Source organism: Paramisgurnus dabryanus, chromosome 4, assembly GCF_030506205.2.
Source record: "Paramisgurnus dabryanus chromosome 4, PD_genome_1.1, whole genome shotgun sequence".
In the NCBI taxonomy this organism is placed as follows: Eukaryota; Metazoa; Chordata; class Actinopteri; order Cypriniformes; family Cobitidae; genus Paramisgurnus; species Paramisgurnus dabryanus.
The window spans coordinates 24,684,131-24,706,850 of record NC_133340.1 but is presented as its reverse complement, the minus strand read 5'-3'; the positions used below and the strand labels follow the sequence as shown (position 1 = coordinate 24,706,850).

The following is a 22,720-nucleotide window of genomic DNA, read 5'->3' as shown; positions in this document are numbered from 1 at the left end:
ATATTTTTAAAGCCGTTTAATTTAGTGGCTTTTTTTGTACACGAACAGCCCGAAAGCGTAGTAAATTTGCCCATGATATATTGTTGAGTTTTTGAAATTTTTTTAAGCGTTTTCTCAAAATATGCGTCACAAGTTTTGTCACCAAAAAGCCTTCCATTTGCTGAAACAGAGAAAGTTAATTAAGACAAAAATGTCCTCAACAACCCATAAGGGTTAATTAATTGCAAAACATTTTGCTGACACGAGTTTAATAAAACTTTTTAACATTTGTTCAAAAAACAATTTGATCATTGCCAACAACAAAAACATGGCAAAGATAAAAATAAGCACAGTGTTTGGCTCAATGCCGTGTTTCGTTATTTGCACTCCTGTAGGTGCCCATGAGCATTAAAAAAGTCTCCAATAATTTGGATTTGGACTACGGTACATTCAACCAAAGATATTTAATATTACCCCTTGATGTCAATAAAACATACTGGTACAAAACATTTCACCCCAACATAATAATTCTTAAGAGTGGGCTATCCCAGCTAAAAAAATTTTGGTTCCCAGAAAATGAGTTTTAGGTTTTAAAAAGAAATCAACCTGCAGGTATTGTTCTCTTAGTTTAAAAAATAATAAAGGAGAGGCTGTGTGCTTAATGGTTTTATAAAACGGTTATAACACAATACAAAAATTAAAGCAAAAAATATGCATCAATGCAATTCTCATAAGGTAAAAATCACTAAAAGTCTTTCATTGGAAAAAATTGTCCCTGACAGAATCACTAATACTAAGGAGGATTAGGCCCAAGCTAAAATAAATACATCTCGATATTATAATGTGAATTTTATAATAGCAGTTTTTTCTGAGAAAAAAATTTCTAAATAAAGAATGTTTTGAAAATAAAGTCAATATAACGAGAATAAAGTCGTAATGTTTAGAGAATAATTTTTAATTAAAATAATTTATTTTAATTCGATTTATTTGTTTTTTTACTTTGTCCTTATCCTCCTTTTATAAATGACACATATACTGTTTAATTTTCGACATGTTCATTCTTTCATTAGTTAATTTATTGATTGATTTGATGATGTTAAATTACTTTGAAGCATATGTAAAATAACCACATTTGCCACATCTGACCCCGAAATCAAAATGCTGTTTTATTGTTTAGCAAAATATAATTTATTTTTCTAATTTATTTATTTACCCATGAACATCCGTTGCTATTTATCCCACTGCAGCTACAAACGTTTTATTTTAATTGTCTGCCATATTCAAAGATCAAACAATAACAATTTAATCTTTTCAGAATAATGTTAGTAAGAAGATTAAAACTCCCATGTATGTATGAAAAATACAAGCTGTAAGCATTTCATGTCCAGAAAACAACAATTTGAGGAAGTTACATGCAGCAAAACACACAAATCAACTCACAAAGAACAACCACATCTAACACACAATACAGACTCTTCTTCAACAAGTGCTTTACATGAAATGAATCATAGTGCAGAAAAAGCGCGCAAGAAAACGTTTCTGAAAAATCTGAGATTTGTAGAAAAAGAGCATCAGATGAAAAACGCTGACAAGCATCTGTTGCTTTGCATATTGTCTAAGATTTCAAGATCAGGGTGTGATTCAGTCGAAACAGCCAATGTAAGATCACACCCTGAGCTTCACATGTCTCCATAGCAGAACGGCTAAAATAATAGAAACCACTCGACAATTCTTTGTAAAAATAGCCGTTTGCTTCTTTCTCCCATAATGCCACAGGACCAAAAGGTCAATGCTGAGGTCATACGGCGGTTGTGTCTCCATACTCTCGGTTCCAGCGGACGTACAGTTCCAGCGTCTGAGAACTGACACTGTGCTTTATCCTCTTCAGAGAATCGATAAAATCTGAGTATCGAATGTTCCTCACCTAAACAGAAAAATAAAAACATGAGGGAGAAAAACAGATAGATGTATACTACATTGCGTTTGATATACATATATATAATGCAAACTGACAGTTTTCAACTCTTTCAGCCAGCGCCAGCATATTTTGTGATTTTCACAAAAGTTGAATGCCTTCTTTAAATATATAAACATTCAATATATCAGATGAAAGTTTTGAACTGCTTTCAAAAAATTTTGCCATACCTTGGCGGCAGGTTTATTGCGAGGGTCCAATTGCATGCAATTTTGTTGTTATTTTTCCACTGATAATTTTTCTTCCTACACTTCAATTTTTGCAAAAAAAATCCACAGTTGGACTGCGTTTATGATGTTGACCCCTTTTGTGTTATGGCTGCTTAATAAAATCAATTGGGGGCTCATCCGGTACCTCAACCCGCAACAAAACATTTGATTTTATTATTTGTGGGTGAACTATTTCTTTACGAAGCAGGTGGATTATTCTTCATGTGTTAAAAAAATACTCTACCTCATTTGCCTTCATGTTCCTCACTTGTTCAGGCCTCAGTTCTGTGTTTAGAAGAAAACAAGTGGACGTTTATTTGACAAACATCAATGCACGATTGAATAAAATGCACTTCATACAAACGCACCTCGGATTGGACCAAGTGCTGCATCTTTTGCCAAAGAGGTCAAATCACTGCCAGAATAACCTTCAGTCAACCTAAACGCACACATGAAATACACCATTAAACCTTTAATATTAATAGTAATTCGTCTCATTTGCATATCATGCATAAACATAAGACAGGCTTGTACTTGGCTAACTGGCTGAGCTCTTTTTGACTTAATGGGTTTCCATGTTTACTCAGGAGGTTCCTAATGAGCTTCAAACGGGTCTGAAACACACAAATCCAGAATTTATTTGCACCTTAATCCTTAAGTGTTTCATAAAACTGCATGCAATGGCGCAAACAAACAGTACCTCCTCTGTAGGTAAAGCCACATAAATCCGTTTTGCGAATCGCCTGTAAGCACAAACAACAGAGCACACCCCATTTAGAAGATGTAGAAATATGAAGTTATTGAATTAATGACAGGTCAAAGGTCAGAATCACCTAAGTACGGCCTCATCAAGTTCCTGAGGCCTGTTAGTGGCTCCCATTACCAAAACGCGATCATCTCCACCTGACTGCACCTATAACACATACAGTTAGTATTTAACTCAGTATGGCTCAGACCCGCCCACTTAGACAGAAAGAGAACATTTGATTGACACGTAAAGTGACCAATCCTGCTAAGATACTTACTCCGTCAAACTCAATGAGAAACTCAGTTTTAAGTCTTCTGCTGGCATCGTGCTCTCCCTCTCTCCTCTCGCACAGCAAACTGTCAATCTCATCTGCATCGAAAACACCATTAATGACATACACAAGAGAAACATGTACAAAAACACTCGAGTCCCGTGAGCTGACGGCTCTCACCTATGAAGATGATTGACGGCTGTAGTTCCCTAGCAACCGCAAATAAAGCTCGAACAAGTTTCTCACCCTCTCCCACCTGAACACACAAAAACATTTCTTGATGGAAATGAGTGCATTTTAACTTTAACTTTAACGCTAATGCAGAATAAATAGAAACCAAGTGACAGACAAATGCTAGGACAATCTCAGATATCCGTTTCATACCTCAGGATTATGTGTCACTTACCCATTTTGAGGTCAGACTGGCAGCGCTGATGTTGAAAAAGGTGGCATTAGATTCCATTGCGACTGCTTTAGCCTTAAAAAACAGAAGGGAGTAATATACTTCTGTTCATATCATATACAAATACATATTTTTTTCTTTTTTGTGTTACCAGCATGGTCTTCCCATTCCCAGGTGGTCCGAAGAGAAGAAGACCTCTTGCAGGAGCTCTGAGACCAGTAAACAACTGAAAACAGATATGTTATTATAAACACATGATATAAATGAGTTTAAAACGTTAAGCTTTATAAGGTACCGTATTTTTTACGGACTATAAGGTCGCGTTTTTTATTATTATTTGGCGTTCAAACAGGTTTAGAACAACATGAGGATGATAAAATGATGACAGAGTGTCATTTTTGGGTGAACTATCACTTTAAGGCCGAAGTATGGTCCATTTTTATGCATTTGCGAAGGTCCATATATAGTGCGTATGATGCAATTTTCGTCATCTGAAGAGTGTGTGCGTGCCGGATTTTTGCAACCACACATATATTGCATGCATAGGTTACACATGCGTCTACAAGATAATGTAGTATGTAGCCCAGGAGATACATTGCATTTTGTCGCAACGTGCATACTTGTCTGTGTACAAGTACGAGTCAAATAAATTATACTTTGCAATGCTATGTATTCAACCGCGTACATTCGCGTACACGTAAATCCACTAGTCACACCACCTGTGATGTCACAGATGTTTACAGACCTCCGGACGTAGCGCAGGCAGTATCACGATCTCCTGCAGGGCCTGTTTCGCCAACTCCTGTCCTGCTATATCATCGAACTTCACTGAAGAGCCGCTGAAACAAACAGAAATGATCATCTTCTTCATATGTATGAAAGAAATCATATCCAGGACCGATTCACAGAAATGATTCAAACATCATTGCAAGACAACAAAAGTCATTTTATTGCACTTTTTAGGAAATGCAGTGGCCATACGCAAGGCACTGCCGTAGCCTTAGTATCATTGCCTAAAATCATCATTAACTATATCACAAATCACAATATATTAGCGAATGCTACCTGTCCACTATTTCATTCATGATGAGGTTAGCCAGCTTGCTGTCCACGTTTTTGAAGTTTTTCATGTCTCGTTTCCTCTGGGGCGATGCTGTGGTGTCTTGGGTAGCTTTGCTGTTGGGTCTGTTACCTCCTCTTGTGGAGGGACCCTAAACAAGCAACATCACAACAGATTTAGATCAGCCACATGTGCTTAATTCCAAGATTAGGCAGCTTTTTAAGAAATTATTGATACCACATTTTGTCTATGTGTGCAGCTCTTGGCCAGATTAAGGTGCCACTGACCTTCTGGTTATTCTGTGCCCCGTTCCTGCCGGTCTGAGTGGCTGAAGGCGTGCGGTGCAGCCCAGCTGCAGGTGCACCGTGAGAGGATTTGGGTGGGTTTTTGGGACGCAATGGGGTGGCATCTTTCCTTTTAGAAACAGCTCCACTACCTGCGATTACGAACACACATGTAGCATTTCTTTAAAACCAACACAGCACAGAGATCAATCATAACAACTCCCAGATGAAACACCCACCTGCCCGCAGGTTCCCGTTGGTGAGGGGAAGACTAGTGGGGTATGAGCATCCCTCTGCTTGAGACTGCAGTTGTGCTTTGAGTTTGCAAAACAGAAATCAAGCAGGATAGAGAGTGGAAGAGAGAAAGAGCGAGAGAGAAAAAGAGGGAGAGTAAGTGTTTATCGAAAAACCACACCAGAGGACACTGAACTGGAGAAATGCAAGAACAGAAGCTCAACATTATACAAACATGTCCAGGTCACAATGCAAAAAAATGCACAAATTGAAATCACGAATTGAAAATACGCCCAACTGAAGTATGTTTTATTAGCAAAAACTCATATTTTTTCGCTCGCATGGGTGGTTTTACAGGCAACTCGAAAAAGATGCACCGATAAATTGGCCGATAATTCTTGCTATGCTTCTCAATGAATTACGGTGAAATGCTACATCCAAAAGCCAGAGGGCGCTCTCGTGCAGAAACTCAATATGCACTGCAGACGAAGAACCATACACACGCAGCTACAGGAAATGGCTTAAGGATATATTTATATTGCTGTTCTTCAAACCTTTTCAGGTAATTTCATGATAATAAAGAATATTTACAATGATTATTTTTGACGAGTGATGCTTTTTCAAATGCACGTCAAACTAACAGTGATTTCAGATCGATAAGGACTTACTGATCAAAAGCTGTAGTACATGAAATAGCTGTGCATAATTCAGAATAGTTACTGGCCAAGTATTACTAGCGTATATCGGCATTTAGCGTCGCATCCCTATAGACGGTTTCAGCAGTAATAACATAAAGAAGCGGCTGTTGCGGTCCGCACGTAACTTCCGCTAAACTCCGCTAAGAATAAATAACAACAAAGTTCTTGAAACGTAGTTTATTTATATAACAAGCAAAAAAACAACACATAGATTACCTAGGAAACCAAAACATTTGTTATTTTCGACGAGGCATTTGTTCAAGATATCAGTTTAGCAACTAGTCAGACCATTAAAAAAACGAAACCGGAAGTAAAGTTTGGATGTATCACGTGCGTCCAATGAAACCGTCTATATATATATATATATATATATATATATATATATTAAAAATGCAATGAAAACAGTATTTACAGGTCACCTAATGTGCGTAAAAGTCACATTATCATACTAATAAGATTGAAATTTCGTACTCTAACCTCCGAGTATAAGGGGCTTTTCTATCCATTATTGTTTGGACAACACATGTGCGCCTCCATCAATTAAAAATAATAGTGTGGTGGCTGCGGTATGCACAAACCAATTTCCGTTGCCGTGACTTTTGGAAGGATTTATCCCGAGAGGAAAAAAATTGCGCTTTTGTCGCATAACAGCAGTTAATAGAAATGCTTCATTCACATGTTTTTTATTGACATTTAGAAAATATCTCCAAAGTTTTGCGAAAATCTGTAATGGAAGCATGGCTATTGACAGTTACCAAATTAAATCACTTTCCTTTAACTCTTTCCCCGCCATTGACGAGTTAACTCGTCAATTAAGAGAAAGCGCTTCCCTGCCAATGACGAGTTTTTACAGCAATCCGTATTTCCGCTATTATCCAACAGGTGGTGCTCTTACCCAAACCCGGAAGTATTCCCTTAGGGCAAACAGTTCCAACTCTGTGTATTAAACTAAGCTAAAAAGTTAAGCTAAATATAATTTCTAATTTCTGAATTTGGCTGAAATGTAACCTGGACATGATCTTGGTGGATTTGTAAGATACACCCAAAAGATTTGAATATCAAAACACATATGCAGAGGGTTAGTTATGCAATGTGAAGAACCAATGGTTCATATATATTGTGTGCATATATTTGAACAATGGGTTATGCAATAAAGAGTTAATGAATCAGCAGTACAAATCTTGAGATTTTCACAAAACGCGTCTTGATTTTGGCCGGAGGTCGGATGCTATTGGCCCCAGCTTTTGTGTCTGCTTACCCAGAAGCTTGAGTCTGTCTTTGGCCATGTCGAGGTTGTTGATCATCTTTTTCTGAAGGCGTCTTGCTCTGTCGGCCTTCTCGCCTAAAAGAAAACCTTCTATTCAGCTTTAAAAAGTCAACATAAAAACAGGATTCACAACTTATTTTATTTTTGTAAATGACATATTTCTGCTACACTTCATTGAAAATAAAATGCATTTTTTGCATCATTAATCGAGTAATAAATCTTTTTTAGCAACTCACACTCGCAACCTAACATAATTAAAACACGTCACACAGTTTACAAACTAATGGAAATCAATATGACTGAATAATCTCACCAGTTCCAGTGACCTGGATACAGATGCCCTTTTCCAGCTCAGTGATGCCTTTCTTGTACCACTGCACAGCTTGATCCTTATCACCTACATCACATACACGATAGATGAAATATAGATTCATTTTTATTGTGTAGATATATTATACATGCAGGATAGCAACTAAAGCACCGCTCCGACTGCAATGCTTTCAGATTGCGTTTACATCACACAAGACTACATATTTTGTGTCAAACACATTTTAAGGCTTCAAAAATAAGTAGCGCTGTGATAGGAGGACTTTAAGTTTTCAGATAAAACAGGATGTGCAAAAGTCATGTATGCTCCAACCATTTGCCCCAAGGCATGATGGGACTGGGAAAGCTTTGATAAACATTGAACATTGAGTTCTTTGTTTAAAAAACCATCAACTTTTGGTATTTATATTTCGTTTTTGCTTTTGGGGGTTGTCCACGAGCCACATTTTCCATCGGACTGCTGATGCCAATTCACGTGAGCCTAAACCAGGCTCCTTGACTTTTGACGTTCAAATGTTTTTTAACTAATTGAAGCAGGTTGACTACCAGCTGAAGGGTCTCAGATCAACCCACATGGTGGGTTACCGGGGATCTGGCTGAGTTGGCAAAACAACAATGGATCTAGTTGACAATTGGCATCATGACCTATTTCTAACAGGAGTAAACAAACAAATGTCAAACGCTGCAAGAGTATATGAAGTGAAAGTAAAACCAGACTAAACCAACACCTAGCACACTGTATTTATTTAGATCAAATATATTGCATAATATATAAGTACCTGTTTGTCAGACAGATCTTTTATAAAAGCTCTTATGGTACATTGATGGTATCAGATGGTGGTAATACAATGAAACCGACTAACTTTCATAATTCATTGTATTCACATTAGGGGTAGATCAATAACTGCTTTGGCCAATGCTTTTTTCGACATTACTTTTAATTGGTTGGTTATTATGAATAAATATAATTAGTTGTATTAATAATAGTGTTAATACAACAAAATTAAATATTTATTGGTCTACTACTATCAATAAAACAATAAAATTAAATGTTATAAATAATATATGATAAAACATTGGGCACTTCAAAATAATATCAGTCGTATGATAAAAAATATCGGTCGTGGGAAAATGTAAATGAAAATAAAAATAGTTACTTTAACGTTACTTGATAACAGAAAGTATGTCTAATACCACGGTACAAGTAAAGGAAGGCAGAATAAAGGCCGATATTACCTTTATCTTCCTCGTCGATCTGTAGAGCCACAGAAATATACTCAAACGCTTGTTTGTGATAGTTTCGGATCTGCTCTCCGGTCTCATCACAGCTCTCGGACCCGTGATCTTTGGCTCTGGCCGCCATGATCTGGCGGAAGGGCCGGTACAGCCACACGAGCAGCAGAAGAAGAGCCTGCAACAGGGAACACGGTAACCGGCAGAGGGTTCGAGTGAGAGCGCACAGCCGGTCCAGTGGACCGCGAGCAGTACCGTCAGACACCTGTATGCAGGTGTGTCCTCCCGCACGCGCTGATCCTCTGTGTCTCGCTCCGTCCCAAGAAATCATTCACCCGATTCGGGCTCTCCATTCCATAACGGGCCGGGTGTTCGGTGAAGAGAGGTCTTAATTTTATCAGTGATGTCGGGTCTCCGGTTTGTTGTCACCCGCAGCAATTGCGGAAGTTACCGTGTGTGGTGAATACGGTCTCGCGCAAATGACGTAACGTTAGATTGAGTCACGTGCATTGGGCGACAAATGTTGTTAGGCTTGTAACGTTACATAGTTTTTTTACGCTTGTGCATTGTTTCTTATGTCATTTGTATCATCATGTTTGTAATGTTTATTTTTTACGATCTTCAACAAATAAAATTAAATATTTTCGGGTCTTTCAGGGTGCACTTGTCTTTAGCCATATTTTTTTTAACATCATAAAGTTATTTTTATTGACATATTTTATTTCAAATAATTCATACATGAGATACAAATGTAAATTCACTTCGGGGATCTATTTTAAATAAAAATCGTAAAACCTCTAACCAGGCATCATCAATGATTTTGATTGGTCTATTCGTCCAGCGATGAGTAAAGGACACATTTGTCATACCACAACCTGGGTGTCTATTTGCTGCTTTTGCAGGGGTCTGTACAGTAATGTACATTTTGATAATAACACTTTAATTGTCATTTAATAAAAATACAGTTATTATCCAGAACATAGATATATATTATATACACATATGATCCAGACCGTCATGTCCTTCAAGCCCCGCCCCTTTCAGGACTAACCTTTCAAGCGAAAAGCATTCTACCGGTTGTTTTTTCCTTGATAAATATTATTATTCATATTTTAATAAATTATTTGATTAATTTTAAACATAAACATATTATAAAACTAAATCCCTCTTGTCTTACTGTCGCGTCATTTTAGCGGAAGGTTTGCGCATGCGCAACGCCAATTGCGTAGAAACCAACAACAAACCATGGCGGACGGTAAGCGGTGTTTCTCACTTTTGTGATTTACTTCGTGCTTTAAATCGTGTGGAAGTAACATCTGCTACTATTCAAGCCCCAATGATTGTTAGCGTATGGTAGGACGAATTACAGATCTTTGCATACATCAGATCGTTCGAATAATGGCAGTGTTTAGCTTTTCTGTAGTGGCCCATTGAATCCCGCCATTGACTGCAGTAAGATGTGTGATCATACATGTGGTTTTATTTGCACAATTGCACGACCGATGTGTGAGCTAGTGTTGAGTTTTTAACTTGGTAATTTTGTTAACGGTGAATTAGGCCGGGGCAATAATAGTACTATGGCTTTACCATGGTACACATTTTGTATGGTACACAGTGGTGCTTCTATATATAACATACTAATTAAAAGTGGTTTTATTGTGCCTAATGCTTTGAATTAAAAATTCGTTATTTACATTGATTTTGATTCCTAGAACATACTGATGCTGACCAGAGCATGGAGGGTCCTGTAAGTATCACAACCTCATTTCACTAAGGATGTCTGTTGTGATTATTTGTTATTAATGTGTGTTTCTTTCTCATTTCAGGTACCAGAAAATCCTCATGCAGAATACGGCCTTGCTGAAAACATCCAGGTAAAACGCTGTCATGTGCTGTTCAAGTCGCAATAATTATTCCCAAACATCATACACAAAACAATGCAGTGTATACATCAATTATTCAGGTTAAAGAAGGTTAAGCTAGAAGTGATGAAACCTTATGATTGCATTGAAGTCCTCTGCTTTCGCATGTCTTATCAGAGAATAGCGGAGAATGAGAAAACTGCCGAAAAAGTTACTAAACAAAAAGTGGATCCCCAGACCCTGCAGACCCTTCCCACACGAGCATATCTGGATCAGACTGTCGTTCCCATTCTCCTACAGGGATTATCAGTTCTGGCCAAGGAAAGGTTTGTACAAAAATACTGATGTTTTTCCAAATGAAGCATTGTCTTGCAAGGGTAATACATTTGATAAAAGTGCATTTTAGGATCACATGACCAGACTACTACTCACTTATTATTAGACATTTAGCTGCATAATAAATAAAATAATCATAGGTGACTTATTAATAAATAGCAAGCAATAGAAAATTGAAAACTTGCTATTTTTAAATTGACTTTGCGTGATTCTGCATCCATGCCAATAGATGTCAGTATAAGAACATTGTCAAATTTACTGTTGAAGGATCTCTCACACCTGAGATTACCCAAAGGCTGCGTCTGAAATCGCATACTCTCTTGAGTGGGTACTTATTTTGAATAAGTAAATATTAAACAAGCTCACTAAAAAATGAATGAAGTCCAGACGTACTATATTTGCCATGTTGTCATTGACATCTGACATATTAGGAGTAAGTTGTGTTGGATCATCTCCATTCACAAGTCCTCTTCCATGACCTCATGGGATAGTAAAGTGTCAATCGAATGTACGCTTCAGATATTTTTGCATAATCTTTTATAAGTTCTGTGAATTCGCACATACTTTTTTGTCACATACTTCTCAACTTCTGCTATATAGTAGGAAAGTGTACGGTTTTGAATGCAGCCATTGTATTTGTTCCCTATTGATCATAAATGGGATAAACAATTAATTCTTGGTTAATCTAGTTGAAAATGTTTAACAAAGAAAAATAGTGAAACTTTAAACACTGCATGTAAACATGTTTAAAGAGCCATGTTTTTTTATCGGTTGTTTATTGTTTTACTACGGAGCCCCTAAGGGGACATGGAGCAAAAATTAAATAAAGTTTAGTTTCATGTGCTCACGCAAAACTTTCGCCTGCATGTGCGATAGTTTCAGGTGAGCACGCAATAGTTTCATTTGCTCGCGCGATAGCTTCACGTGAGCATGCAAAACTAAACGTAAAAAAAAATTCTGCACATGAAGGTTTTGCGTGAGCACATGAAACTAAACTTTAGATTTTTTTTACTCCAATGTCACCTTAGGGGCTCGGTACTTTACAAGGTTTTTCCACACTTGTTGCATGAATTACGGTAAAAGTGATTGTCCGAGATCCATAAAGTTTGTATATCTAATTATTCATTATTTGTCTCACTCTTTTTTCCAGGCCTCCAAATCCCATAGAGTTTTTAGCGGCATTTTTGCTGAAGAATAAGTCCCAGTTTGAAGAACGAAATTAAAGGCGCAGCACAGATGAAATGCATCGGAAGACTCATAGGGATTTCTTTTTTTTTTGTAAAATTAAATGTAATCGTGTAACACTCTTTGAATTGTTTGCCCATTTTTTTCACTAAAATAAACATGTTCTAGCAGAATTGTATGTTTTGTTTTATTTTATTTTTGTTTGTTTAAGGTTGCTGAAGGATAAAAGTTCAACATTTTGACATTTTCAAAAACTCTGCCAGCGTGCTTATGGTCGGAAAACAAATTAGTTGACAATCAAATGAATCATTCTACATAATTTGCTTGATTGATATTTTATTATTACACCACATTGAGCATTGCACATGAAAATAAACAAAACAAGTAATTGAAACAATATCCATGAACATATAAAATTCAAATTTGTAAATATAATTTATTCAGTATAAAGTATAAACACACTCAGTATATGCAAAATATCCTCGAAGCACCACTCACATCAGTTTTAAAGAGCTGTTAAACCAAAGAAACCATAATCAACAAGTCCGGTTTGTTGCAATTTAGTCGACTGATAGAAAAAGCATAATTTATAAAACTCAGTGTATGTTCGTACAGTAAATTAGCTCAATCTTAGTTAAGGAGAAATATATAAAGGGAATTCTTATGTATCAAAATATAATAGGATGCATATTATTTTTTACAGGGTTACATTTAGGTTGCTGGGAAATCTATAAACTGCAAGAAAAAAACATTGCTACCGACCTTTTTACATGTTATCGCAACATTGCAACTTCAATTTTCTCAGGTTTTGTCTTTTCAGTGGCACAGAAAAACAACATGGGCACCAACAATGTACATATATGAACTGGCAAAGTATTCTTGGATCAATTCTCGGCATTTGACAGTGACTTTCTAAGATCTAGATCACTGCAAACTTGAGACCCTATTTAAATTGGTAAATTGATACCTGTGAATGTGTCTATTGTGTCCCCTACATAAAATGTTTTTTTTTTAAAGTTGTATTAGCAACCTAACTGGAGCAAAAAAATGTATTAAAAATTAAAAACAATAAAGTTACGGTAAACCAACCCAGCAAGCATTCATTGTCTAGGTTAACTTACACTGTAAAAGTTGAATCAACTTAAAAAATTACTTCAATTGGTGACACAAAAAAAAAGTTTTATAAACTTAAATTTCAGTAAAAAATTTTTTAAGGTGAATAAACTAAAAAAAAAATACTTTTAATTGGTTACACCTAAAATATTTAACAAATAAAAATGTTACCTTGAAGTGAGAAAATTTAAGTTGAAAAAACATTTTTTTAGGCAATACCAATTGAAGTATGTTTTTTTTTTAAAGTTTATCCAACTTTTACTTTTTACAGTGTATAAACCTGAAATATTCTGGCTATGAGTATCCCACTTTTAGCCAATATAAACTTGAATTTAGTTACACTTTGTCAAAATAATTTTTGAGACGTCTAATACATTTTTACTGACGACTGACAGCCAAAAGTAAAGTTTCTATGAAAGGTTTCTGCCAATTTTAAATATTGCCTCGAGATTGTAGTGAAAATTAAATATCAAATCATCAAACATTTAATTTTTTTAATTTGACAAAACAGATGCATTATCACCTTGAAAATTAAATATTTTAAATACTTAATGGCTTACATTTTGCGTACTGTGTGCTATAATAAAATGGTAAAGCTGGTTTTACTTTTTATCATTAATTTATTTAAAATTGACAGAAACCTTTAGACCTATTAGCCATCTTTTAACACAAAATTGCTTGCTAGGAAAAGTAAACTACTTTACATTTTAAACTAAAAATGAAACTTTGCAAACCTGTGGTGTCGTCAGTTTATTATACACTAACGCAGTAAACTCTGGCACTCCTAGCAGCAAACTTTTCCTTCTTGTTTTGAAAATCATTATTCACGAAGCAAAAAGTTTACCGACACCTGTCTTACCTTGTCATGAAACACAAAAAAAAAATAGTTACACTATTGTATACTTCACAGAGCTGCTCCGTATTGACCAAAAGTGCTGTGTGACCTACACAACTGTAAAAACTTTGCTTGTTTTGAAACACTGTCGACATTTTTGTCCTCCATATCAGACTGAAAGCTCAGATAAAAATAAAAAAACATCTGAATCTTATTTTAAGATGTTCTTAAAAAGTCCTGTGGGATTTTGTCAGATGTAGTATTGGTGGTCTGCCAGGCTGTCCATGAAGGGTTGTACCAGATTGTCCGTGGAGAAGTAGAAGATCAGACCGAACGTGATGGAGATGGGAAGAGCCGGGAGAGCCTTCTTGAAAATGGCCAACAAGAGGAGGGTCAAACACAGTCCCTACGAAAGACAACAGAAGGCATTTAGTCAGCAACTTGTATAACAAGATATTTTGATAAACAGTTGATGGTACCCATATTTGTTTATTCTACTATGGAAGTCAGTGGGTATTGTCAGCTGTGTGGTTACAATCATTATCAAAATAACTTCTTTTGTGTTCAACAGAATAAAGAAACTCATACAGGTTTGAACAATATGAGGTTTTTCTTGTCTTTCTGACACAAATCTAACTCCAGGTCAATCCAGTTATGTAGATGAATTTAAAATGCTTACAATGAGAATGGCCACGAAACAGGCCAGCGTTGTGTTCCAGTCTCCTCCTGTGGCGGCCGCCTTTCCCACCAGGACACTGTAAAAGATGAAGTCTCCAAGGCCCAGTTTCACCCCTCCTGTGAAAATGTCAACCCATAAGCAGTGAGTGTAATAATCCTAAAATGGGACAATGTAGGTTTCCCCTCACTCCCTAGGGCAATTTGTGTTTAAAAATGGGTTACCTCATTGTCATCTGAGCACTTACCTCTTTGAGCAAAGTATGCTCTTGTAAACAAAGAATATGGTTAGTTGAGATCAGGCCCATACAGAACTATCAATCAAAATGCTCTACAAATCAGTTCTGACATATTTGTTTATTAAAGGATCAGTCCACATTTTCTTATAAAAATCCAGATAATTTACTCACCACCATGTCATCCAAAATGTTGATGTCTTTCTTTGTTCAGTCGAGAAGAAATTATGTTTTTTGAGAAAAACATTCCAGGATTTTTCTCATTTTAATGGACTTTAATGGACCCCAACACTAAAATTGCAATTTCAAAAGACTCTAAATGATCCCAAACGAGGCATAAGGGTCTTATCTAGCGAAACGATTGTCATTTTTGGCAAGAATAATAAAAAATATGCACTTTTAAACCACAACTTCTCGTCTTCCTCCCGTCCTGTGAATAGCGTAATGATGTGAAAGGTCATGTGTTACATATATGAAACACACATTTGCGGACCATTTTAAACAATAAACTGACACAAAGACATTAATTAGTATCAATCGACATACAACAACGTCGGAACGGTCCTCTTTCTCCACACTTGTAAACACTGGGGCATAGTTTCGCATATGTCATCTGTGACCTCTTGACGTGATGACGTACTGCATGAGGTCCCGCTGGCGCGTCACAGGACTGGAAGAAGACAAGAAGTTGTTTAAAAGTGCATATTTTTTATTTTTCTTGTCAAAAATGACAATCGTTTCGCTAGATAAGACCCTTATGCCTCGTTTGAGATCGTTTAGAGTCCTTTGAAACTGCAATTTTAAACTGCATTAAAACTGTTAAGTGTTGGGGTCCATTAAAATGAGAAAAATCCTGGAATGTTTTCCTCAAAAAACATAATTTCTTCTCGACTTAACAAAGAAAGACATCAACATTTTGGATGACATGGTGGTGAGTAAATTATTTGGATTTAAAAAAAATGTTTTATTAATCCTTTAAAAGGTGCCAAATAATGCATTGAAATAATCTGTTAAATTGTTCTCTGATATCTACATAGATGGTATGTGACTTTATTAAATTCAAAAATTATCCAGAGACAATTTTACGTGTCCATTTACAACACAAGGATTTGAATGAAATGGTCTAATATTACCTTATTAAAGGGTAATGTATAATAATAACCTTGCGCTCTGCTCTGATTGGCTGTTTCTTAGAGTGGCTCATTTCAATAGCTCTGTGTGTGTAAACAGACCTTACGTTTAAGTCTGTATCGGACAAAAATACAGATTTTGAGGAATAATCAATTGTTTGGAGATTGTTAATGGACGTTTCCGAGTGGTACGTTTGTGTTTTGTTCAGTATGGACCTGCAAAACGTAACTGTAACGTCAATAGTAGAACTTCAGCCTAAACGTTTAGCATATAGCGCTAACTCAGCAGTCACAACTTTTTCAGCATTGTAACAACATTGGTATAATTTAATGTTGGGGTGTACATCGCAACTGTAACGTCACAGTCGGTTTTACGTTGAGATTGGCCTGTTTTTCAGCCGTCTTTTTCATGCACCAGGTTTACATAAGAAGGAGGAAAGTCCTCACGATATGTCTTATTATTCATCTATGCCTAGATTAATACAGTTTTAAATTCTATGGCACCTTTAATTCCTTATTTAATTTTATTATGCTTTCAATTTTTCACATCCAAAGACATTCCAGGCCAAAATAAAGACCTTCGAATGTCAAACTACTTACGGTCTTCCTCAAGGTCCTCTTGTGCTGAATATCTCTGTCTCTGTCCTTGAGGTGCATCATCTTCTGACTCCACCCCTTCCTGTGACTGGGCTCTGCCCTCACCGAGCTGCCTTTCACTGGCTAAAATAACAACAATAGTGTAATGTTACCCTTACAAGTTCTACTAAAATACTAGTAAGTAAAGTTATAATATATTAAGCAGCTGACTGACCTGAATCCCGATTACTATCTGCCATTCCAACCATCCAAACCATAGCAGCTTAAAAAGATAAACCAAAGAGATTAGAAAACATGTTGGCTTATATGCTAACCCCATTTTCTTAGAGCCGTATGAGCGTTAAGTTTCAATTTTAGTACGTACATGAGTATATGAGCGCAGGAAAAATCGGCTCGTTTCTTTCCTGCGCCGTCTCCACCAGCATCCTCAAAGGGCCTTTCGGGCTCAGCACTGCTATCAGATCTGGAGAACAAAAACACATTATACCTTAGGCATGAGACTAAGTCATACATTCAGGAAACAAACTCTTAGATGTGAATACCTTGAATTAAAAATAAAAGGAAACAAATGCAAAAAGCTTCAAGTAAACGTACCATAAATAGAAATGGCTCCCAGTATGACCCACGCCGACCACTCAGGCAGGTATTTGATGAAGATGAGAGCCATGAGAGCACTGATGATGATGAGATACGCCTGCTGTAGCAGTAAAGGACCCTTCCAATGGATGCAGATCATTCCCACCACGCCGAAATTCCAAATGATCATCGCTAACGTCGGGTAGTCCATGGCGACATTGTACGTCTTAAACACCTCTCTGAAAAGAAACGCATGTCGATTTAAAACCAAAACTTTAGACAGAAAGAAAGAGTCGCTGTGCTATGAAAGCAAACTTTTACTTTCTACATTTTTTGGAAGGACTTGAAACTTCCTTTCTAAGTAAAAATGATAAAATATGCAGCAAAAATGTCCCGTTCTGAAATTCGTGGAACCACAAAAGCATCATCACGACATCCTCATTTACATCCCTGCTATATAAGATGAATTTTATAGCAATTTGAAGCTTACCCCAGATACATGAAGCTAAACCAGAAGAGCAACATAAGAGAAGACAGAATCAGCCAGCCATGAATAAACTGTAAACACACAAATATACAGCTTTCAGAAAAACAAGACACAAAAAAGAGTAAAATAATGTAAATATGAATATATATATATATATATATATATATATATATATATATATATATATATATATATATATATATATATATATATATATATATATATATATATATATATATATATATATATATAAAGGAATTATATATGAATAATCTAAAATATATATATATATATATATATATATATATATATATATATATATATATATATTTTTTAGATGATTCATTCAAGGTACCCACAATTTTTCTATATTAAAAAATTACAAAACTTCATACATAAATGCATATTTTTTGATGGGATAAATCAAGTCAATATAGTAGTGTAATAAACAAAACAACATTTTAATGCAATATGTAATATAATTGTCTAGTGTCTATTTTTACATTTTTATTTATATTCCTATATACATATAGTACTGAAAACTAAAGTAAATTTTTACATTTAAAAATAAGATTTTCCCTAAAATAAAACATTGTTTTGAGTGTACATGTAGTGTTTTTGTTAAAAGGGTCTCACTTTATAGCATCTGTACTTATAAAGCACCACAAGTATGATGGTCATGAAAACAATGACACTGATCATGACGATGGTGTTGAGGAAGGACGACAGCAGCCTTTGACCCACAGAGTTTGGATCCTCTTCGAAAGGAGTATAGATACTGCGAAACAAGAGTGTTGCATTTCAGTTAGCTTGTGCGACTTTTTTGAACTTCACGGTAAATGCTTTCTGTAGGTATATATTTAAATATGAAAAAAAAAACATTTTAAGAACACCATCCAAAACATAAGGTAGACCCGGTTATGACAGACCAATATAATGACAAGGCTGAATAATTGCTCAATATTATGTAATTATCCTTTTTTTGGCAGATATCTTGTCAATGGTTCGTTTGTCATAAAAATGATAATAAATAAGGAGTTCAGAAGCAAAAGCCGCTATACGTCACCTCTGTCAAAAATTTGACGAAAAAAACAGAATGGTTTCGGCATGTATGATATGTTCATCAAATACCTGTTTTATTTAAGGCGTGTTTAAAGCGTGGCCAACAGCCAATCACAGTGGCCAAAACACATGCTCCTCTGTTCTAAAGTCTTGCATAAACGTAATTGGCTGGCTCTGCACTAGGTTATTTGCATAAGGCGATCTGCTTGAAAAGTCGAGAAATGTTTAACTTCTGCCACGAGCAACGGAAGTGACGCAACAAGCGACGGATCCACAATTCTGTTCAGCAATGCATGACGTCACCCATTCAAAGTAAATGAGAAGCGTTAACACTTACGCCCCGTGTGAATGTGATGTTAGGCCAATAAGAAATACCGCTTTGTTGGCAGAATCCGCTAAATGCCACATCAGTCAGTGCACGAAAGATTAATTAATTGAAAGAAGGCGCACAAAATCACCATAGACCTCAACATGCGGTTCTTGTGAGTACTTGGACCTGAATACAACGCGAATGTGGCAGTGACATGGATCACAGCGCCCCCTAATGTGTGGTTCAGTTTCTTCATTTTTACATTCTTTTCATCTTTCACAATGTTTATAGTTGCAATCTTTAGTGATTTTGCAACCGTTTACTAAGTTTTGTCCAAAAAGTGGATTTTTTCGATGGAGGTTTATGCCAAAAAAAAGCTTGCGTGCACTTAGAGAGTTTTGCAGCGAAAGTTAAATAAGTCAAATTTGTTAAAGGTGCAATGTGTCGATTTTAGCACCATCTAGCAGGGGAATTGTGAATTGTACCCAACTAATGAAATGACTTAAGTGACATTTGTGAAAATAAGGCATTTTAGTTACTGACTAATAACCTTTTCACTGGCCTTAAAGTGAAATAATTGAAACTAAACATGCTAAAAAAGCTAATTTATAAGAAAACGTGTACAATGAATTTAGAGGGTTTTGCATCTGAACTTAAAATGTTTATAATTACTTGAAATATTCTGAAAACAAATCTGCTGTTTTATGTATATATTCGCATTATATCGATTCAAATACGCTGTTCTATAAATGACGATTTCAGAACTGTCCATAAATAAATAAAAAATCACTACAAAAAAGGTAAAATAAAATCCGTACAGCTGCTGTCCGCTCTTCTCTGTGTAGAAACTGACAGACTTTATTGTTGCCACCACGACCACCATGCAGAGGGTAACAGGGATGAAGAGCATAATGACGTGCTTGGCGCCGTATTTGAGCGTCAGTTCCTCTTCCTCCCCATCAGGAGTGACCGCCCGCTCTCTCTCCACCTGACCTGCCTCACCCAGGTCTGAGCTGAGCGGCCGTCGCTAAAAGAATCAAAAGTGAGGAAGAGGATGATGATCATTGATGCAGATACACACAAAAGAAAGTTAAAAAATGCATGGCTCTCAGACTTTTTAAAAGAACAATTGTTTATTAAATTATTTAAAAATCTCTCATATTTTAAGGTTTAACAAAACTTTAGGCATAGCACAGTGTATAGACAGTATAGACCTCACACTAAACCCCAGGGCATAATCATGTCTTAAAAGATTGGGTGTAGGCGAATACTCTTACAAAAACTCTTCAGTAAAAGGAGATAGATTTTATTTCAACTCACCCGTTTGGTTTCTGTGTCCTGAGGCGCTGACATGTCATTATCTTGGTTGTATATGGGTAATGTTGGGCTTTCAGATTGGACGAGAGCGGATCTCTCATTATAAGAGTCCTCTTCACTATCCGAAGTATTCATGAAGAGAACGTATCCAGAGTCAAAACGCCCAGAGCTGCAAAATACATCACACAAAATGAATATGACCCGATAGCCTTTTATTACAAAAAATACTATTGTTTTGTGGGACAAGAATATATGGTATTCATTAAAGGTCTTTAAAGTATCAATTTAGTTACTATAATATTACTACATTATATTCATATAGCAACTTGGGTATAATGCAGCTTGAATAAAAATATTGAAATAAGCATTAAAACACAACAAAAATGACAATAACAACATAAAAAATGAGAAAAGAAATACAATGACACTAAATGAAAAAGACATTATGGTATTGAGAAGATTTTGATATTATTATTGTATTTATTGATTATATATCATAATTAAATCAAATACCACAGGATTTTTTATTTCTATTTATAGAAATCAGCCACAAAATGTATATGTTGGTATGCTTCACCATTATCTGATACTTTTAATGTACAATAATGTTTTTACTGTGAAGTGCATTTTGCCTTTAAGTAGTAATAACAATCTTTGAGACAAATATAGACACCTTTATAAAATAAGAGAAGAGGATTTTCACGTGTTGTAATGACTGTTACAACCCTTCTCATACATTATTATTGTCATGTACTAATAATGTTTTACTAAACCCAGATCATCTTTGATGCACAGTACGATTCATTGCTTCCCATGCACTCCGAATGAGGCTGTAAAGTTACCCATTTCCCTCCCCGATCAAAAGTAACATTAAGATTATCCGAAGCATATAGGAATGAAGACTGAAATACCTTTAAATGTGAGATAATTCACATGAAGGACGATCCAGCACTGATTTGCAGACAGTTTCCGTCAAAACATCGCAAAATTCAACGAGGAAGTGCTGCTGATCAGCTGATCGTGACGTCACCTCACCACAAGATCCCTGTCACGTGTGACGTCACCTGACGCTTTCATATTCAGAAATGTATTTAGTGCGAAAGCGGTCATATATAGTGCAAAAAGTAAAAAACAATTGTGCTACGGTTTAGAATATATAAACAAAGAAAAAACAACAATACAATGTGAAGTTATAAAACTAAAAAAGACACATAAATAAAAATACCAAATAATTTTCTGGCATTTTATCTGTTAACAGATTGTGCATTTTTATTGTTTTCATAATTTTTATTTTATTTTTTAATATTTGAAATGGTTTGAAAGTGCATGTGACATCAGCATTACAAAAGGTTTCTTCAGGCCATATGAGAAAACATTTCATTATAATAACCCTAACCTGTTTCTCAACCTTTTTGGACCCCCATAATATCTGAAACCAGCCTCATGGATCCCCTACCCCTGTTCTCACCTGCCAGACATTTTTTTCTTTCAAATCACAAGTTTAAATCACATGAATGCAATTTAAGTGAATGCAATTTAAGTCATTAATATTTTTTAAATGACGGACCACAAGAATTGCATCAAGCATTTCATTTGATTCTATTGAAATGGCACAACACATTATAAAATCAATCACAACAACATTCTACTGCATCCTGTAAATTAAAACACTCATTAATGTTCAATCTGAGGTTAATATTTAATATTCTTTTTTTGAAATGTACACCTTTTTAATACTAAAATTTAATTCTACTGCATTGAAAGTACACAACACATGCTTCATATACTACCAATTCTCTTAAATTCAGATGTTAAATTTAATTTGGCATTGACTTTTTAACATATCCATCTGAATGTTATGTTACTTGAATCTTTTGTTTAATGTGAAATTTGCAATTTGCAGCAAAAATAAAAACACACGAGGTCATTTAAAACAGTATGTAATTTCAACCTCAATTCTGGTTTTAGTAATACAAAATAATTATTAAAACAAAAATAATTTAAGATTTAAGTTTTACGCACCCCCTGCAATTACGCCACGGACCACTAGGGGTTCGCATACCCCCGGTTGAGAAACACTGCAACATATAAATGGTTCTCAAACTGGGGGCCCCAGTTTAATGACATTTTATAAAATACTTAAATTTGTCATAGATTCTGTGTAATTAAACCTTATATAAAATAAGGCTACTGCCAATGAGCAACGTCTTGTGGTGCCATCCCCCAAAAAATCACTATCACCACCTTCTCTGGATCTCTATGGAATGATCTGCCTGTTGCAACAAGATCTGCTGATTCTGTAGCCGTCAGC

At 35.7% G+C, this 22,720-nt stretch overlaps 3 protein-coding genes across 4 annotated transcripts; 1 reads left to right on the top strand and 2 right to left on the bottom strand.

Moving 5' to 3' along the window:
- Nucleotides 1-338: 338 nt before the first annotated feature.
- On the bottom strand, nt 339-9,337 carry spast (spastin). Of its 2 annotated transcripts, XM_065295326.2 has the most exons (17): nt 8,692-9,333; nt 7,442-7,525; nt 7,120-7,203; nt 5,169-5,243; nt 4,933-5,081; nt 4,651-4,796; nt 4,331-4,424; nt 3,737-3,811; nt 3,589-3,660; nt 3,363-3,438; nt 3,189-3,280; nt 2,997-3,076; nt 2,864-2,906; nt 2,698-2,777; nt 2,532-2,602; nt 2,408-2,448; nt 340-1,903 (listed from the first exon to the last, which is right to left on the bottom strand). In XM_065295326.2, the coding sequence occupies exons 1-17, from the start codon at nt 9,017-9,019 to the stop codon at nt 1,778-1,780; spliced, it is 1,716 nt and encodes a 571-aa protein (XP_065151398.2). In that variant the 5' UTR covers nt 9,020-9,333; the 3' UTR covers nt 340-1,777. The 2 variants fall into 2 exon arrangements, with proteins under 2 accessions (XP_065151399.2, XP_065151398.2); XM_065295327.2 differs by lacking the exon at nt 5,169-5,243 and having other exon boundaries at nt 339-1,903; nt 8,692-9,337.
- A 535-nt stretch (nt 9,338-9,872) lies between these two features.
- Nucleotides 9,873-12,244, top strand: dpy30 (dpy-30 histone methyltransferase complex regulatory subunit). The gene is made up of 5 exons (XM_065295833.2): nt 9,873-9,943; nt 10,401-10,435; nt 10,515-10,562; nt 10,728-10,876; nt 12,037-12,244. The coding sequence occupies exons 1-5, from the start codon at nt 9,934-9,936 to the stop codon at nt 12,107-12,109; spliced, it is 315 nt and encodes a 104-aa protein (XP_065151905.1). The 5' UTR covers nt 9,873-9,933; the 3' UTR covers nt 12,110-12,244.
- A 135-nt stretch (nt 12,245-12,379) lies between these two features.
- psen2 (presenilin 2) lies at nt 12,380-21,455 on the bottom strand. Its single transcript, XM_065295325.2, has 11 exons — nt 21,321-21,455; nt 20,413-20,578; nt 19,911-20,119; nt 18,357-18,498; nt 17,724-17,791; nt 17,252-17,472; nt 17,022-17,120; nt 16,872-16,919; nt 16,661-16,780; nt 14,699-14,814; nt 12,380-14,425 (listed from the first exon to the last, which is right to left on the bottom strand). The coding sequence occupies exons 2-11, from the start codon at nt 20,542-20,544 to the stop codon at nt 14,270-14,272; spliced, it is 1,311 nt and encodes a 436-aa protein (XP_065151397.2). The 5' UTR covers nt 20,545-20,578; nt 21,321-21,455; the 3' UTR covers nt 12,380-14,269.
- Nucleotides 21,456-22,720: the final 1,265 nt, after the last annotated feature.